The sequence below is a fragment of the Durio zibethinus genome, chromosome 25 (assembly GCF_047325235.1).
Source record: "Durio zibethinus cultivar Kanyao isolate XHJ-2024 chromosome 25, ASM4732523v1, whole genome shotgun sequence".
NCBI lineage: Eukaryota > Viridiplantae > Streptophyta > Magnoliopsida > Malvales > Malvaceae > Durio > Durio zibethinus.
The window spans coordinates 17494087-17514104 of NC_143186.1; the positions used below are offsets into that span (position 1 = coordinate 17494087).

General features: G+C 33.3%; 3 protein-coding genes across 3 annotated transcripts; 2 read left to right on the plus strand and 1 right to left on the minus strand.

Annotated features, from left to right (window-relative positions):
* Positions 1 to 696: 696 nt before the first annotated feature.
* On the plus strand, positions 697 to 4077 carry LOC111275744 (organelle RRM domain-containing protein 2, mitochondrial-like). Its single transcript, XM_022861250.2, has 4 exons — positions 697 to 947; positions 3101 to 3169; positions 3254 to 3360; positions 3685 to 4077. The coding sequence occupies exons 1-4, from the start codon at positions 764 to 766 to the stop codon at positions 3781 to 3783; spliced, it is 459 nt and encodes a 152-aa protein (XP_022716985.1). The 5' UTR covers positions 697 to 763; the 3' UTR covers positions 3784 to 4077.
* Positions 4078 to 13561: 9484 nt separating this feature from the next.
* Positions 13562 to 14833, plus strand: LOC111276475 (uncharacterized). Its single transcript, XM_022862215.2, has 2 exons — positions 13562 to 14131; positions 14696 to 14833. Exons 1-2 carry the CDS (start codon positions 13773 to 13775, stop codon positions 14751 to 14753), a joined length of 417 nt encoding a protein of 138 aa, XP_022717950.1. The 5' UTR covers positions 13562 to 13772; the 3' UTR covers positions 14754 to 14833.
* A 181-nt stretch (positions 14834 to 15014) lies between these two features.
* Positions 15015 to 19459, minus strand: LOC111275743 (organic cation/carnitine transporter 4-like). Its single transcript, XM_022861249.2, has 2 exons — positions 18647 to 19459; positions 15015 to 16476 (listed from the first exon to the last, which is right to left on the minus strand). The coding sequence occupies exons 1-2, from the start codon at positions 19089 to 19091 to the stop codon at positions 15299 to 15301; spliced, it is 1623 nt and encodes a 540-aa protein (XP_022716984.1). The 5' UTR covers positions 19092 to 19459; the 3' UTR covers positions 15015 to 15298.
* Between the last annotated feature and the right edge of the window lie 559 nt (positions 19460 to 20018).

Sequence of the window (20018 nt, forward strand, 5' to 3'; positions counted from 1 at the left end):
TTATTGTAATTGAACAATTATAATATTCTAATAAAAAAATTATAAGTGATATGCTCCCATAATTAACACATCACAAAATTTCCATGCTCTCTACCTTTAAGGGATATCTTTATCATTTCATACTTTCCAAAAATTAGTAAAAGAAATTTTTATTTACACCTTTAAATTATTTTTCTCACCTAATTATTATTTTTATCCCAAATTTAAAATTTTAAAAATTAATTTTTATTTATTATACCCCTAATAACATTTTTTATTTTTTCTCAACACCCGTCACACCAATTTTCCTAATTCCCTATCCATTTTCAATTCAATCCAACCCTTTAAACCCTAACATAAAAATTATCATATAATCACAAGTTTTAAAATTAATCAAGTCACCAAATTTAAATTTAAAAATAAGTTATCTTTAATTTTGTTAGATTTTATTTAAATGTTGAATAAATTAAAATATAAAATGAGATATTGTACATGACATTATGAATTTAAAAAATCCGAATTCAAAAGCTTTTTTAACATTTTGAGAATATAAATCCGAAAAATTTTAAAAATTCGAAAATTCAACATAAGAAGTAAATATGTGTATAAAGACCAAAAAAGTAATTTATCCAAAGTTAATTAAATAATTTCATGTGTCCTGCTTAAGCCCAAATTGGTAATTTCGCAATATCTTTTCTTTTACATACTCAATTGCGATTTTGCCCTTTTTGCGTACCAAAAAAAGGTTTTAGCCCAAATCCTTCCACCCTGATTTCCACAAAAAATGGCGTTGAGAGCGGCGGCGACGACGGCGATGGCTGCTCAGGCTGCTCCATGGGGGATGATGCGGCTGTTCTCGACAACTTCACCTAATTCCTTTACGCCGCCGCCAATTGTGGCGATGGGGAACGGTGAGGGAACCCCTGGTCGAGAGCAAGCTCCTCCAAGTACCAACCTCTTTGTCTCCGGCACGTATCTTTTCTCCATCTATGCCTATCATATCTTTCATTTTTTTTTTTACCAATATCATATCCTTCATGTTTGCTCATGATCATTTTTGGTTTTTACTGGTTTTGTTTGTATGTTGGTTCATTGGTTTGGTGGCTGGGAAATTGTGGGAAAATGGAAGAAATAGTTGTTCTTTTTAATAGGGTTGATTTGATTGGTCCTGTTCTTTTCTGGGTTATTGGTAACTTTTGTTTATATGTTGATTAGTGGGTTGTTTTGCTTTTTTGATTACTGGGAAAATGTAGGAAAACGTGTCAAAAAGAAAAATAAAAAACCTGTTTTTTAAGAGTTTTCATGTAATTTGTCCTGTTCTTTTCTGAGTTATTAAAATTTTTTACTTATGCTGATTTATTGGGTTATTCAAAATGTGGGAAAATGGGAGAAAGTTTTGTGTCTTTTTGCTATGGTTTGATTAACTTGTCAAGAAATGAAACCCATGGTGGAATTGATATTTTCTATCTTTTTCATTCATTTAAAGAAATGGGAGGAAAAAAAAAAGATATTTGTGCTTTCTAATTTGTTTTTTGGTGCTTTCCCTTGATGCGAAGCAAAAAATTGTGAATTTTATTTTAAGAAGTATGAATTTCATATGCAAAGTGAACTGCATTGTTATTCAAGTAAGGGGAGTGTGAGTAGCAAATGAGAAAGTGAAACTATCACCTTGGTTGGAAGGAAGAAAGAAAAATGAAGGAATAGAAGATTGCCAACTTTTTTGGTAACGAGAAGGATTCGAATAAATTATATGAACTGATTTGGTTGTCGCAGGCTCAGAACTTAATATGCAGTATGCATAAGGATCAAAATAATTGGAGAGTATGATGTCAGGGTGTCATTTGATAAAAACTCACGTAGTCAATTGTAAAGTTGGCACAGTTCAGATTTCTTTTCTGGGCTAAAAGTTGTGGTGGCTAATTCTATTAATTGATTAGTTGACAAAGCTTGAGTGAAAGTGAGAGCTGTATTCTCGTATGCCATTGAAGCTCTTAAAAGTGTAATTTTTTCCAACTGAAGTAACATATTGTTTAGTCTAAAGTTTGTATGGCATGACTGTCTTACATTCATGTGAGACCCACATGCATGGATCTGACATGGATATGAGAGGGTTGTGATATATTGCCTTTATACTTAATGTCTTTTTGTTCATCCACCAAACATGTAACATTTAGTATTCCCTGTATCTTGTGTTAGTTTCATCATCCCTTTTATTTGAGCGACTAAACATTTAAGTTCCTTCATGATTCGATATTATAGTTGCATAAGACTATGTGTTTAAAAATGTGTTTTTTGACCTGAGTTGAATCAAGTTGCATTGGTAGAAAAGAACGAGATAGGTGATAGTCATATGCAAGGCATAATATAAGGGGCTAAGACGTGAGGTTTTTTTCAGAGAATTTGTATGGTAATAAAGTAGTACAAACTTACAAGCATAGATGATGGGCATGTTGTTAGTTTCTCTCTATACAAACTCTAATTTGTGGACAGTTGTTTCCCTTCCTTATTTTGTGGGAACTTATGCTCTTATTTCATGTCATTCTCTTACTAGGTCCTGTTCTCATCCTATATATATGTATGTCTTTGTGTTCTATGTCAGATCTTCGCAAAGAGCATTCTCATTTGTTCCACCTCCTTTCCTCATCCTTCCCTTCTTGTTGCATTTCGCTTGCCAGAGTAAATGTTCTGACAAGTTGGAATCGAGGAGAAATATTAGCTCAGGCTGCATTAATTAATTTGCAATTGGTTTTTGTATGCAGTGATTTCAGTTGAGCTGTGTTTGGTATTTGATTTTATTCATTTGATAAATAGAATGCATTGAAATGAAATATCAAAGTCTGCTTTTCTGAAAAACATGGTCACTATAAGTTAAGTCTGTTTTAGGCCCCTTTAGATTTGGTTTCTGTTTTCTAATACCTGTATAGCATTGAAGGGTATTTCATCAATCTAGAATTAATTTAGCATTATTAATTTGGGTCTAAAACCCCTCCTCTCCTTGTCTTGGTTTATGCTAGTAATTAAATTTCTGTGCACTTTTTCTATCATATATATTGACTAGGGTCACTTCTTGCCTTTCTTGGTTCATTTTATGATATCACTTATTATTTGAATTTGTTCTTAGGTCTTAGCAAACGCACTCCGGTAGAGAAACTTCGGGAAGCCTTTTCTCAGTTTGGACGGGTAGTTGATGGTTTGTCTCCCTCACCTAAGGATTATTGAAAATTGTCTTTTGGAAATTAACAACCACTGGTCATTTTTTTTTGGGTGTTTACAGCCAGAGTGGTGACTGATAGAGTATCGGGATATTCTAAGGGATTTGGTTTTGTAAGGTATGCCACCATAGAGGAGGCTGAGAAAGGAAGAGTGGGAATGGATGGCAAGGTGAGCTCCCTCTACTTCCTTAATGTTAATTTCCTTGAGGAATTTTTACGTGTCCATTCATCCATTTCCAGTGCTCATTGTATTGATTTAGAGTGTTAAGGTTATAATTATGATTGAAAGGATAATGATTGCTTCTGAAGGGAAATGTACCCTTAAAATATTTTTGAAATTAAATTTGTTATGCTTTTATAGAACTGTACCAGGTTACATCATTGAACCATCCATTGATGTTATTTTGTTTTACTTTTAAGCACGATGGTAGATTGTAGAAAGTCCTCTGATTGTGGTAACTAATTTCCTTTGTTTCGTTTTGGTTTTTTGCAGTTTCTCGATGGTTGGGTTATATTTGCAGAGTATGCAAGACCTCGGCCAGCACGTACTCCACCACAGAACAACATGACTAATTCAAATGGCGGCCAATGACTCGAATAGTTCTGCAACATGCTGTCTCATTTTCTGATCTTGATCAGAGACGGATTTACAATGGAGGCTGCCTATCATTTCTTGTATTATGTATGAAGTTTTTTAATATTAGACTTGAACTTACGTGCTATGATGTGATGAGCTGAGGTCTATTATTATTCAAGAACTTCAGGAAAAATAAGACTGAAAATTGAATCCGTTGAATTATTCTTCATTGAGTTTCTTGTCTACTGAGAACTCAATTGCATTATTTGGTTACTTCAGACTTTGAATGAATTATCAGTTTTTTTAAAATGTTATTGTTGTAACGGTTTTAGAGTTGTCTTACGAATTTGAAAATAAAATAAAAAATAAAAAAAACAAAAGACGTAATCGTCACTAATATTTTTTGATTAAGTACAATTGATCATTTATTAAAATTTATTTTTTTAATAAAATTTTTAAATTTTATTAAAATGATTATTTTAGGTTTACGAAACAGTTCGGATTTAAAAATTGATTATGTGTGAAAAAATATTAGTATTTTTATAACGTTTGTTTAAAATAATATCAATTAATTAGTGTTATTTATTGATATTGACAAAAATAATCTTAGTTTTGATGTGTAAAAAGTAATTTTTTTGACTTCCTTTGTTTATTTTATTATTATTATTATTATATTTTATTCGAAAAAAATAAATTAAAATTTTTTATTAAAATAATTTTTAAAATGTTTTAGTATATTGATAATATTAGAATTTTTTTTTATCTAGAGATTTTTTAAACATCATTTTTTAAGATATCTTAAAATCTTATAATCGAAGATTCGTATTTATTTTCCATAAAAATGAACACATGTATGCAACACAAATAACAACATGTTGATGCATACATTTTATTTTACTTTTAAAAATTTTATTAGTTTTTTATTAGAATTTTTGAAGAAAGAATTTTTATCATAATGAAAATTTTTTATAAATACTTTAATATATTGGTAATATTTAAAAAAAAATATTCTCACTCAAAAATTTTGTAAAGCATCATTACTTGGAATATTTTTAGAATCTCATTATTAGATAAATGTTTTTCTCACTTTTTGTCATTTTATTTTAATAAATGAGTTAACTTTTATTTTATTTAATATTAAAAATTTTTTTTATTGTATTGAAATTTTTTTTATAAATATTCAAATACAGTTTTTTAAAAAAATCTTTTCACTTAGAAATTTTATAGATATCGCTATTCGAAGTACCTTTGAATCTCATCATCAGATAAAAATTTCATTTTCTTACGTTTTTACTAATTTTTTATTTATATTAATTATTTTTTGGTTTTTTTTACTATTTTTAATTTTTAATTTTAAAAATTTATCAAAAGTTAGAAACCATTTTTTTATTATTAATATCATAGTCATTAATTATTAATTATTTTTTTAATCATTATTTTATAAGGTTTATTTCAAATTTTAACAAAATTATCAAAGATTTCAACTATGTATTTCATTATTTTTTTTGTTTTTATTTTTACTAATTATTATTATAAAAACAACAAAAATTTATTCTAACAAATTTTAACATTTGATGTGCACAAATATTAATGATAAAAGTTTAAAATAATAAAAATAATATTTAAAAAATAAATAAATAAATTTTAAATTTTTTTTATCCGAATCAGACCTGTTAACGGTCCGATCGACATTGGTTCAGACCAATTCAACTGGATTGATTAAAAGAAAATCGAGTCGCGTGTTGATTACGTGACCTTGAATCAGGTCGTGGGTCACGTGTGGATCCTGGGTTAGTGAAACGGCATCGTTTTGCTTTTTTTTTTTTAATTATAAAATTCAAATTCAAAATTTTATTTTTATTTTTAAATTCGTCGGACGACTCTAAAACTGTTATGATAGTTATTATTGTTAGGAAAATGGGATCCAGTCCCATGTAAGTGGTTTTGGACCAAGTAAAGGCCATGGGCCTTGATATTTTATTTTACACAGAGCCCTAACTACTTAATAAAAAAAGAGGTGGGGTTGTTTTAGGTGTGTGTCGAAAACCAAGCAAAGAAAGAAGAAAAGCCAGGAAAAGCAGAGAGAGAAAAAAAAAGGGAGAGTTGGTTGAACGGAAGTCAATCCGTGGTCCGATTAAGTTGGAACCTTGTCAGGAGGTTTATGATTAAGAGTTTTACATTCTGAACGGTGAAGATCGGGTTTGAAGCTCTCTAGGAATAAATTCAAGGTGTATTTGTTGAGTCACTTATTTGGTGAGATTTCTCCAATTGTTTCTCTAGTTGTTGATTAGCTCTAGTTTTAGCTAGAGAAGAACTTTGTATAACTATTATTTGATAGTGAAGATTTTTCTGGTGGCCCGTGGTTTTTTTCCTCTACACTGGAGGGTTTTCCACGTAAATCTTGGTGTGCTTTATTTTTCCTGCGTATTTGATTATTGATTGTTGTCTATTGCTTCTGTATTGTTGTGATTATTGCTTCAGGCGCAACAAGTGGTATCAGAGCGAGGGTTATTTTGAGACATCGATACAGAAGCAACTCAGGATAGAAGTAAATTCTGTTTGAGATCATGGAGGGTGATACAGGTTCCATGATAAAATTGACAGCATCGAATTATTCAATTTGGAAGCCTATGATGGAGGATCATCTATACTGCAAAGATTTGTATGAGCCAGTATTGGGAGATTCGGCTAAACCAACGGATATGAAAGATGAAAGCTGGAAGAAGCTAGGTAGAAAAACGCTGGCTACAATAAAAAAATGGGTTGATATCAGTGTATTTCATCATGTAGCGCAGGAATCAGATGCTCACATTGTTTAGGAAAAATTGGCTACATTGTATGAGAGAAAAATAGGTATGAATAAAGTTATGCTTGTTAAAAAGATTACAACTTTACAGTACATGGATGGATGATCTGTTACAGAGCACTTGAGTGATTTTTAAGATATATTTAATCGAATGACTACTATGGAGCCTAAGATGGATGATGAAATGAAGGCATTATTTCTTTTGGATTCATTGTCAGACAGCTGGAATACTCTAGTTGTGACTGTTCTTAATTCAGCTCCTGATTATAAGGTGACATTGGAGATGGTAAAGGACAATATACTTAATGAAGAAGCGAGGTGAAAAGATGTAGACCATGGGAATCAAACTCTAGTCACAGAGAATAGGGGTAGAAACATCGACAGAGGTCAGGACTCAAAAAGTCGTGGTAAGTCTAAACATAGATCCAAATCTAGAGGTAAAGTGAAGTGTTTCCATTGTGGTAAGACGGGTCATATAAAACGAAACTGTAGAATCTTAAAGCAAGAGCGAAAAGATGAGAAAGGTAAGAGTTCAGATGATGGCAATGTTGCAGCAGTGAATTCAGATAGTGATTCAGTTACTTTGATTTGTACACATGGTGATTGTAATCATGTTAGTGATCCCGACATTGAGTGGATAGTTGACACAGGAGCGGCATATCATTGTGTTCTTAAGAGAGAGTTGTTTACAACTTACAAAGCAGAAAACTTTAGTTGTACGAAGATGGGAAACAAGAGTGTGTCGTAGATTGTTGGGATTGGTGATATTATTGTACAAACTAGTATAGGCTGCATGTTGACTTTGAGGGATGTTAGACACATTTCAGATATGAGAATGAACTTGCTTGCTATTAATGTCCTTGATAAGGAGGGATATGAAAGTCGACAAAAGAATGGACAGTGAAAGCTTCTCAAAAGATCTATGGTAGTTGCAAGGGGAAAACTATGCTGCACAATGTATAAGACATGGATGCAATTGAACGGTAACCAAGTAAATACCGTTGAAAATGATGCTTCAGCAAACTTGTGGCACAGGAGGCTGGCACACATGAGTGAAAAGGGGTTATAGGTTTTGGCAAGGCACTTTCTCATTCCCTTGACCAAAGGTATATCTCTCGATTCATGTGATTATTGTTTGTTTGGTAAGCATCATAGAGTTTCTTTTCGTAAAAGTTCTTAGAGAAAAGAAAATAGATTGAAATTAATTTATTCTGACGTATGTGGTCCCGTTGAGGTTAAGTCATTAGGTGGTAGCAGATATTTTGTTACTTTTATTGATGATGCTTCACGTAAGACTTGGGTGTATATGTTGAAATATAAAAGTCAGGTACTACAGTATTTTTAAAAATTTCATACCATGGTTGAAAGGATGACAGGGTTACCCTTGAAGTGTATTCGAACTGATAATGGTGGAAAATACACATCTAAAGGCTTTGAAGAGTATTGCTCAAAGCATGAGATTGAGCATAAAAGGACAGAACCTGGAACACCGCAGCATAATGGTATAGCTGAAAGAATGAATCGCACCATTGTGGAAAAAGTCAGATGTATGTTGAGGATGGCAAAATTACCAAAGCCATTTTGGGGTGAAGTAGTCAACACAGCTTGTTATTTACTTAACAGGTCACCATCAGTTCCTTTGGGCTTTAACATTCCAGAAAGAGTGTGGACAGGAAAAGATACTTCATACTCTCACTTGAAAGTTTTTTGGTGTAAAGCATTCATGCATGTGCCAAAAGAGCAGAGGTCAAAGCTTGACAGTAAAGCTACACAGTGTGTGTTTGTAGGATATGGTGATGAAGAATTTGGTTACAGGGTATGGGATTCAGTAAAGAGAAAGACAGTCAGAAGCAGAGATGTGGTCTTTCATGAAAAAGAAACCATAGCAGACCTTGAGAAAAATGAGAAGACTACATGAGTTACTGTTAAGTGTGATGTTTCAACACCGACAGAGATTTCACAGGAAAGAGTCACAGATGGTAAAAATGAGCCAGAAACAGAACTTGGGGATATGAATAAGCCAGCCACAGTTGGTGATGAGCCAGATGCTATTAGTTTTGAGTAGAGGGAGCAATCCTCTTTACCTGAGAGTGTTGAGTAGGGGGAGCTACCTTCAGCATCAATTGATGTAGAGTCTCAACCCAGGAGATCTACTAGAGAGCGCAGGCCATCTACCAGGTATCGAAGTTCAGATTTTATTTTAGTTACCAGTGAAAGGGAGCCAGAAAGCTTTCAAGATGTATAGGCTACTCCGGATAGAGAGTACTGATTAAAAGTAATGAAAGAAGAGATGTAGTCATTGCGAAAGAATGGTACTTATGATCTTGTTAAACTTCCAACAGGGAAGAGGCCATTAAAGAATAAATGGGTGTTCAAGTTGAAAAAAGATGGTGACAAACTAGTGAGGTACAAAGCTCGATTGGTAGTAAAAGGTTTTTCTCAGAAATCAGGCATCGATTTTGATGAGATTTTTGCTCCAGTTGTAAATATGAGTTCTATTCGAGTGGTACTGGGATTGGCAGCTAGTTTGAATCTTGAACTTGAGCAACTTGATGTTAAAACTACTTTTTGCATGGTGATTTACAGGAGGACATTTATATGAATCAGCCTGAGGGTTTTGAAGTGAAAGGGAAAGAGCACTTAGTTTGCAAATTGAAGAAAAACTTGTATGGCTTGAAACAAGCTCCGCGACAGTGGTACAAGAACTTTGATTCTTTTATGGTGAGTCATAACTATAAAAGAACAGCAGCGGATTCTTGTGTGTATGTTAAACAATTTTCTAATGGTAACTTCATTATCGTATTATTATATGTTGATGATATGTTGATTGTAGGACAAGATGCTAGTATGGTTTGCAGGTTGAAAGAACAATTGTCTAAGTCCTTTGATATAAAAGATTTAGGTCCAGCAAAACAGATTCTTGATATGGACATTATCCGGGATAGGAGAGCTGGAAAGCTGTAGTTGTCACAGGAAAAGTATGTTGAACAAGTGCTTGGTAGATTCAACATGAAACATGCTAAATCAGTTAGCAGTTCACTTGCCAACCATTTTCATCTAAGTAAGAAATCTTGTCCAGTGTCTAAGGAAGACCAACTAGCTATGTCTAGTATTCCTTATTCTTCTGCAGTCGGTTCTTTAATGTATCTTATGGTTTGTACAAGGCCTGACATTGCTCATGCAGTTGGTGTAGTGAGCAGATTTCTTTCTAATCCAGGGAAGGTTCACTGGGAAGCAGTGAAATAGATTTTTAGATATTTGAGGGGTACCTAAAAAATGTGCTTGACTTATGGAGTTTCACAACCAGTTCTAGAAGGGTTTACTGATGCTGAAATGGCATGCGATCTTGATGGTAGGAAATCTACTTTAGGGTATTTATTCACTTTTACAGAAGGAGCTGTATCTTGGCAGTCTAAGTTACAGAAGTGTGTTGCTTTGTCAACTACAGAAGCTGAGTATATTGCAGCAACTGAAGCATGTAAAGAAATGCTTTGGATGAAACATTTTTTTCTTGAATTGGGGTTGAATCAGAAAGAGTATGTGGTATTTTGTGATAGCCAGAGTGCTTTAGATTTGAGTAAAAATACCATGTACCATGCTAGAACAATGCACATTGATGTTAGATATCATTGGTTACGTTCAGTGATTGAAGAACAACAGATGTTATTGAAGAAAGTCCATACTGATAAGAATGTAACAGATATGTTGACTAAGATACTTCCCAGGGAAAAGCTTGAGCTTTGCAGTAACTTGGCTGGAATGAGTTCCCTGGCCAAGGTAAGTTCCAAATGAAATTGCTATGGTGATGAATCTCCTTCTAATGGGACTGGAGGGGGAGATTGTTAGGAAAATGGGGTCCAGTCCCATGTAAGTGGTTTTGGACCAAGTAAAGGCCATGGGTCTTAATCTTTTATTTTACACAGAGCCCTAGCTACTTAATAAAAAAAGAGGTGGGGTTGTTTTAGGTGTGTGTAAAAAACCAAGCAGAGAAAGAAGAAAAGCCAGGAAAAGCAGAGAGAGAAAAAGGAGAAGGGAGAGTTGGTTGAACGGAAGTCAATCCGTGGTCCGATTGAGTTGAAACCTTGTCAAGAGGTTTATGATTCAGAGTTCTACATTCTGAACGGTGAAGATCGGGTTTGAAGCTCTCTAGGAATAAATTCAGGATGTATTTGTTGAGTCACTTATTTGGTGAGATTTCTCCAATTGTTTCTCTAGTTGTTGATTAGCTCTAGTTTTAGCTAGAGAAGAACTTTGTATAACTATTATTTGATAGTGAAGATTTTTCTGGTGGCCCGTGATTTTTTCCCTCTACACTGGAGGGTTTTTCACGTAAATCTTGGTGTGCTTTATTTTTCCTGCGTATTTGATTATTGATTGCTGTCTATTGCTTCTGTATTATTATGATTATTGCTTCAGGCGCAACAATTATCGTATATAAATGCATTTGTTTATACTTCACAAATGTCATATTTATATGTATTATACATGTACAACCATCTTATTTTTTTAAATTGAAATTGAGATAACATGATACATAATATGTCTCATAAATGATTGTGATCGAGGAAGGATTCTCATCAAAATTCATTTTATTTCATCTAGAAAAATTAGGTTTAAGTTGGTGAAGCATTAATGGATAATTTGGAATCTTGATTAGGTAACCAAAGTGAACATATTGATCTTTTCCAATAGCAAGGAGATGTAAGAACAAATCTTTGTCCAAAAATAAATAATCCTAAACTCATCAATTCTGCTGTAAATCACAGTCATCAACATTTCATAATTCCTACTCCATCTGCAATTAATGGTCATTTTCTTCTTCAACTGTCACTCTTTGTAGTGTTGCTCACGACATTAGACGTCTGGATGAAGCTGAATACAGCGACTGCATATTAATTTCTACGCAGATGGCTTACCTGCAGGATCAATTGCTATGAAAAATGAAAAAGACTTTGTGGTCCTTATGTTACTTGGACTCGAAAGTGAGTGTTGAGATCCTGTTTAACACAAATACGTACATTTTTTTAATTTTTTTCATATATTTAATGGTTTGGATTTTCATATTTTTCATACATTTAATGGTTCAGATTTTCATACTCATATTCATTGAATATGTATCAAACATGGGTCGTCCAAGGAAAATGAAAAGTCTGCGCCCCGGGAAGTTGCCAATTTCTATTCCCATGCACATTATTTTCTCAGCAACCCAATAATTATACGGCACCTGCCTTGTTTTCCAAGCAAGGGAACAGAATTTTATAACCTTCATTGAAAATAACTTGACACATCGATTTTTTCTTTTTTTAAACCTTGTGATCTGCATCAGACAAAAAGATGGTTAGGAAAATTGATGGAAACTTTGGGGTGTGTGGAGGATATTTTCTGGAGACAGAATTTAAAGCAACTTCGTTTCTCAGCAACATTTGTTTAGTAATTTTCAGTGCATCAAAGGCTCTCCGGTGTTGTCAAATTCAAAGGTTTTGATTAGTTGTTTTCTTTGGGTATTGAATCAGCAAAAGAAAGAATTCTTGAGAGAGAAAATTAGATATCAAGAATTTAATTTTGTTAGAAATGTGGATTTTTTCATATTCAACATATAAAATAGAAATTAATTAAACCAAAAAAAGAAAAAAATGTGGTGTAGATGAATTTGTTCTACTCCATGAAAGGAATAGAACATAATTCTTGTTACATCTATTCTGTTGTCAATAAAATAGAATAAAATGTATAATATATCTTACATTTTTAATAAATTTAAAAATTTTGCGGTAAGTGAATATGATAATTTCTTTTAATAAATTCATTTTTTATATATTGACAATGAATTTTTTTTAAATGATCTAATAAAAATTAAATATAAAATAATTTAAACTTAAAAATACTCGAATCAAAATATTTTGCTTACCACCTCTAGCTACTTTTAATTATGGAACGAACCAATTGCTAGAGGTGACTTGGTATATGACAAATTAATTTTATAACTTGATGGTGATAAAATTGACAACTTCATTGTTGATGCATTAATAATATGTCCAAATGTTGTGAATTTCATAGTGTATTTGTCATTTGTCAAAGTGTTATTTGTTGGTTTTGTATAGATGAAATTGATGTTTCTCAAAAGATTACAAAATAATAATAATAATAATAATAATAATAAAGAAAAAAAAGGTCAACATGCAAGTAATTTCTCGAGTTTTTGACAATTGACTTTTTTTTTATGGGAAGAAAATTTTTAAAGGATTATGACTCATCATTTGCTTGTAATTACTTTTGGAGTAAAAGAAAAAAAAACATTCTTTTTTTCACTTTGATTATTAAACAAAATGTATGAAAAATAAATTTAAACACGCCAACGTTTTCAAAATGTGTTGATTGGAATAACTTCTATCAAGGGATTTGGGACATTTAATCATTTCTTACCTAAGGTTTAATCATCTGTAAATTAACATTTTTTTTCATTTTCGATGGAAGAAACCCACATTGATTTGCAATAAAATAAATAAGAATTGTCTAAATAAAAATTAAATTATTTATACGCAAAGTTAAAAATAGAGTTCATTTTTAATATATATAAACATATTTTATTAAAACTCTTATTAATCTTTTAATTAAAATTTAAAAATTTCATCATCAATATTGGAAACAAAATTTTTTAAATATATATTTAATATATAACATGCCTCGAATTTGAGTTATAAGAATCCTTCACATCCCTTTCTCAAAAAAAAAAAAAAAAATCCTTCACATCCCTCATTAAATTCTTGGCCCACCCATATATATTTTAACTATTTAAACAATATAATCAATATTAAAAAATAAAAAATAATTTTGAGCGAAGACTCAAAAATCAGAATTAAGGCCACCACGCAATCATCCAAGGCAGCTCCACGGCATTTCCCATAATAAACTCCCAAAACGAGGGGCAAACTTGTACTTTAGTTTTTAACATAAATCCATATCCGTCAACACTATAAAGTAGACCATACTCAAAAACTCTATCACATGTGAGAAGAAAAAGAGAAATGAGACTCCAATGGCTCTTACTCTAAATCTTCTTAACCTTAGTTTTGTTTTTTTTATTCATAGTTTTTTTTCTTGGCACGTATAATTATAACGTGCAGAGTTATAGATATCGATACATATATATAATTAATTAATTAATTGAAAATTTTATTTGTGAATATAAATTGATATAGCAATGAGATCTTTTCTGGAGTTTGTGTCATGTTGTGTTACAACGCCTGAAGTGTCTGTGAAGGAGCAGGTGGTGACAGCGGGGACAGCTCCAAGGAAGGAGGAGACAAGGTCTTTGATGCCTACAAAAGTGGCTGCTCTAAGGAAGAAGAAGAAGAGAGTAAGGGTAGGGACACCAGGGTCTTTGACGCCAGAGTGGAAGCCCTCATTGTTTGTGATCTCAGAGGATAAGGTTACGGCAGAGAAGAGAGAGAAAACACCACCCCAAGCGGCGACGGCAACGGTGGATAGGGTGGTGAAGAGGAAGAGCACCACGGGGTCACGCTCCAAAGTTCATGTTCGAAGCTATAGCGACGACATAGGGTAATTGAATTTTCTTTTGTTTTTGTTTTTATTAATTTTTAGGTTAAAAATTTTCTCAAACATTATCTTTTTCTTTTTAATTTTTGTGGTGAAGAATAATAATAAAATATTATAAAAATTAATGAGTTAATAACTTTTTTTATATGAAAAAGAGTGAAGGAAACTCGATTTGGTGTGGTTATTTACTAATTAGTTGCTATGTCAACGTCGGGAAAGATATTTTTAGTGACAAATTGATTTTCTTTATGTTAATTGATGAGAAGAAAATGAAATGATAGAAAAAAAAAAAGGAAAATTAACAAAAGTAGGTTGAAGTAAAAGAATTAATTAAAAAATTTGCTCTAATCCTTTATAAATACATCAATAAGTGAATTAAATAAAATGTTGATCTTTAAATTTTATTGAAAAAAAAACACGAATTCATTTTCTTTGAGATTTCCATTGTCAATTTTCATTAGTAGCTTACAATAAATTACATACACAACAAAACAATACCATGTTTGGTTTTCAGAACTTAGAGAAGTTTAAAGTTAAACTGAACACTTGTTTCGGTGAAATTTGCAGGCGAAATTCGGTGCAAGTGGTCATTCCAGCGTTTTCCCCTACTCCTTTCATGTTTTGATAATAATCTTTTATATACATATTGTACAAATTATTTGTAGGAATAAAAATTCTTGTAAATCTGCAACTATTGCAATCAAATAGGGCAAAGCAATTTGTCTTGGTGAAAAAAAAATGTTACCCTAACTAACATTAACAACACTAATGTAGCAATGTTTGTCACTAGAATATATATATATATATATATATATATATATATATGTATATGGAAAAATTCAGGTTTGTATATCAGATAACAAATACTATCCTTTGAAAGTGCAGAAGCATAAAAACCAGCAACAGATAATAAGATTACAGAAAGGAAAGGAACATTAAACAGTCTCAAAGTATGTGTAATTTACACTATGGACAAACTGTTTAGGCCTCAAGTTCTATTTCTGCTTGACCAATGACTTTTTCTCTAAAAGAGAAATTTTGGTCATTCTGAGTCTGTTGCATATATTAGCAGTTGTTTGATGATAAAAAAGCCGCGAAAATCCCATTATGTGAAGTTTAGATGCTCGATGATGTAATGAAGCTGTGTGACAAACATTGAAAAAGTTACTTTCAGGCAACTATCCAAGCTCTCTCTCCTTCTTCCATTCCTGTCATTGTGTCATACAATGGCTTATTCAGCGTCTCTGGTAAGTAATATGCAAGCATCCCTCCAATCAATCCAGATACCCCAAACACTAGAAATGGAAAGCCACCACCCAAAACCACAACAAATGGTGCCAAAATAGCTCCCATTTGGGCGGCCTGAGTTGCACATCCAAGGGCTGCATTTCTCACCACTGTAGGAAAGAGCTCAGCTGTGTAGATAAACAACAGATTATAAGTTCCAGCCATGCCAAATATCCCCAGAATCCCACAGCACATTCTTATTGCTTTCCATATTCCAACATTTCCCATCAGGGAACCCATAAAGCAAAAGATTGCAGTAAACCATTGTGTCCCAATTGCCAATGGCTTCCTCCCAAATTTATCCAACAGAAGTGCTGTTATTGTGAATGCTGGCATTTCAGCTACGGCGTTAAGTAGCACATTGAGGTAAAGGTTTGTCTCAAGGTTGACAACATTTAAGCTAAGGCCATAGTACACAACAGAGCAAGTGAAGTTGATTCCTACTGCTAGAAACAGTCGGAAACGAGTGATTGGTGATTGAACTACATCTACAACAGAACCAGTGATTGCCTCTTTTTTCATTGTTGCTTCTTTGCAACTCTGGTTATCATTTGAAGCATCATTAGCTTCATCATCCAGTGCAAGGATAACCCCATCAGGAAGGTGATTTCCGTTAGACTTGGCTATGGTGCGCATAATTTTCATTGCTTCATTCATTTTCCCACGGACAAGGTACCAACGTGGGGACTCGGAGATAAAAGGAATAACCAGAACAAGGAAAAGGATAGAGGGAATGGAGGAGGCAATATAAAGAGCACGCCACGCAGGAAAAATGTAAGCTATGCCTGAGAGTAATGCTATTCCACTTGAAAAGAAATAGAATGTGGACATTCCAGCAGCACCACGCTTTGTTGGGCCAACAGGTTCAGTGGACAGGACAAAGGAGCACAGGCCAACGCCTCCGGTGCTGAATCCTGTTAGGAAGCGGAGTAGGAGATATGTGAAATAGTTTGGGGCTGATGATGTAAGGCAACCAAAGATGGCATTTAAGATACAAACTGCCGTTAAGGAGCCTTTTCTTCCCAGTTTTGAGTCTGATAGATGACCAAATATTCCTGCACCTGAAAATGTGTGTCAAAAAATTGAATTTTAGTCATGAATTTAATCATCAGAAGATTCTTACAACAAAGTAAGTTCTTGCATTCAATGCATTAATGATGAGTGATTCTTTACACTGATAAAGACATTGAAATGTAATGGTAGGATTCCACCCCCACAATCTGATATGTGCTATACACTAGCAAATTAAGCGTTTTCCTTGTTCCTTTAAGTGCTTAATTTCCTAGTTATTATAATTCTGTATGGTTGAACAAAGAACTGATCCAAAAGAGAATTTTGATGGTGAAGTTGGTGGTCTCCATGCCTCCCTGGCACAACAATCATGACTTCAACATTCCAGAAGGAGAACTGGCTTGAGTAAGTGTTGGACTACTCATTAAATTAAAGAGTAGACGATGTAGGTTGAAGAGAAAAAAATATAAAGGCAACAAAAAGAGAAAAAAGGGATGACACTTTTTCTCAACAAAGTAAAAGATATAAAGGTGATGATAGGACACTAACTCTCACATGATCAACCAAGTTTGAGAAAGTAGAACTTTCATGTTCCTGTACTTTAGCTTTAAACTTGATCATGAAGTGGTTTTTTCCCCTTGAAAATATGCCCATCAAATGCCCAAAATGTCAAAAATGTCTTTGGTTAGAATTGCTTGATTTCACATTGAGCAGAAATGAAAAAGTCTCACAAATGGAACAAAGACAGAGATCAATATGGTAATTTTCAATTGCAGTTTCAGGACAATAAAAGAAAATAACAAAAAAGTCTGCTAATTATTAGTTCTGGATTTTTTTTTCTTTATGGGATCATGCTTGTATCACTGTTCCTATCCTAGTCCTCCAGGAGACGCGGTTGATTTGGTTAGAATTGCTTGATTTCACATTGAGCAGAAATGAAAAAGTCTCACAAATGGAACAAAGACAGAGATCAATATGGTAATTTTCAATTGCAGTTTCAGGACAATAAAAGAAAATAACAAAAAAGTCTGCTAATTATTAGTTCTGGATTTTTTTTTCTTTATGGGATCATGCTTGTATCACTGTTCCTATCCTAGTCCTCCAGGAGACGCGGTTGATTTTCCACCGTCGTCATAGTACTATTAAATAAGGGCTGCACCTTTCCTCTTTTGTTTTCTAGCAATTATTTGTGGGAAAGAATTGTTTCAGGACAACAATGATTAATAGTAAGTTCAGAATTCAACATTGGAAGTCTATTTTGAGATGAATCCTATCAATATTACAGTTAACTTTTTGCAGAAATAAAAAAGAATGAAATTAAGTGTGTCAGAAAAGTCATATACATCAGCATTTAATGTTAAAAAAGAAGTTAAAAGCATCCCAAAAAGTTGGAATGGAAAATCAATAAAGAAAAAGCCGAATCAACAAAGTCAAGGTGATGTTTCAAGAAACTGATGATAATAATTAATTTACGGACCACAAGAAAATGACTTAAAACCAAGCTACACTTTGTCCATTTTGATCAGTAGCATGACTTTTGATTTTCCAATTTTCTATTTCTCACATACGCACAAGATGTACCAAACATAAAGCATGTGGCCCGACAAGAGAAGCTTCAAGTGGCAAACAACAATCTGAACCGTAGAAAAAAACAACCAATTCTTTGCACATAAAACAATGTGACCCTGATAGGAGAAGCTTCAAGTGGCAAATAACAATCTGAATCATAGAAAAAACAGCCAATTCTTTGCCTGTTATGTAGTATCTTCATTCTCCAGCTATAAATAACTTACATTATCCCCTCTTGACCTTCATATTTCTTGTCTCGTAATATGCACCAAATGATCATCATTACAAATTACTATTCTTTTAGAAATTAGTAAAAAACAAGTCTGGTTCTTGTTAAAGGAAACGTATTTTAGGAACATATAACAGGTTTTACTGTGATGGAAACCAGGTGCAATAATGTATAATTTATGGACCTGAAGAGATTAGTCTAAGATAAAAACCTGAAGAAGGAGTGTGCAAAATCGTTGCAGAAAGGAGATTAGTCTAAGATAAAACCTGAAGAGATCCGTATTAAAAGAAAAATAGAACATTAAACCTGACAACTAGAAAATATAGTGAAGAGAAAAAAAAAAAATCCAACAGATAACAAGATCAGCAACAACACAACCAAAAAAAAAAAAAAAAGAGAAAGATCAGCTGGAAACAACTCACCAATCATGCAGCCGCCAAAAAACAAGGCTTGAACAAGCCCAACCTTATACTTATCCCCACAAACCAATCCCCACTGAGCGACGGTGGAGCTTCCTGAACCACCTTTCCATTCCCAAGACCCTGGTTCAAGCCCACAAACACTTTTCTCCTCATCACACGCTGACCCTGACCCTTTTGTACACCGCCAAGCAGGTTCCTGGTCCGCAAATATCATGACCATGGTGTGGAAAGCTTCTAGAGCCCATGCGAGGCTTGTTAAAACAAAGTGTCTCAATTGCCAGGACCCGAATTCTCCGCAGTATTTTTGTAACATGTCGTCTATGCAAAGCTTATGGGGTTCGGATCCGGGTCCGGATTCCCATCCGGAATCTTTGGATGGAAGGAGTAAGGGTGACTCCAATAAGGAGCCATGGCTACTGGGATCCGATCCTGGCAAGGTAGCCATAACTACGGTGTGTTTGTCTCTCTAGTTTTTCCTGGTTACCTACGAAATTAGTGGTTTTTATTCGTATGAACTCTATGTATAGGGAAGTTCCCTACCTTGGTTTGTGACTAGGTGTAATGATTTGTGGGTTTGACAGGTGGAGTTTGATCTAATCATTGATTGGGGAAGATGACACATGCAAAGAAGGGTAGCTGTTGATGTGTAATTGGGAATACACTGTATTTTTTTCCTATATAGAAAGTGTTTATTAGGACATTTTGGCTAGCCACATACCAAAAATTAGGACATTAAATACCAAAAATTGTTACTGCCAGTTCAAAAAGAGGTCAGGAGATTTTAATATTATTTTAATTTTCATGTATTTGTCTGATACAAAGATTAAGTGTTGAAGAGGTTGATGAAAAGATAAATTGTCTCACTATTTCGTCAGTACATAAGTGAGAACATGCTTTGAATTTTTAAAATCAGCTTTTGACATCCAGCCGGCAAATTAAAAAGCGATTGCAAATTGTTACGAGAGTTCAAGATAAAGTGAAATTTCTTTTGTTTATTAAACAAGGTAAATCATGAAAATCCACATTCATGTACGAAAAAAAAATTCACTTTCAAAATCATTATCTTAAAGGAAGATAATATTAGTTTAGTTGACTAAGATTGACACGTTGGGAGGTGATGTGACATTTATTTGGTATATTCCAAACTTCTCGACTAGATTCAATTGAATAATTTTTTTTTTTATTTGGATGAAATTTAATTGGTAGTGATAAAGCAATGAAACTGAAATATGAAGTTTCAAGTCCCTTTCATGAAATAGAGTTACGGATACGTTTCATTTATGAACTTCTGAAACAGTAGTGCGTGGTACATTTATTATGAAGCACGCAAGATTTTGTCCTAACATTCATAATTTTCTTTTTTTTTTTTTAA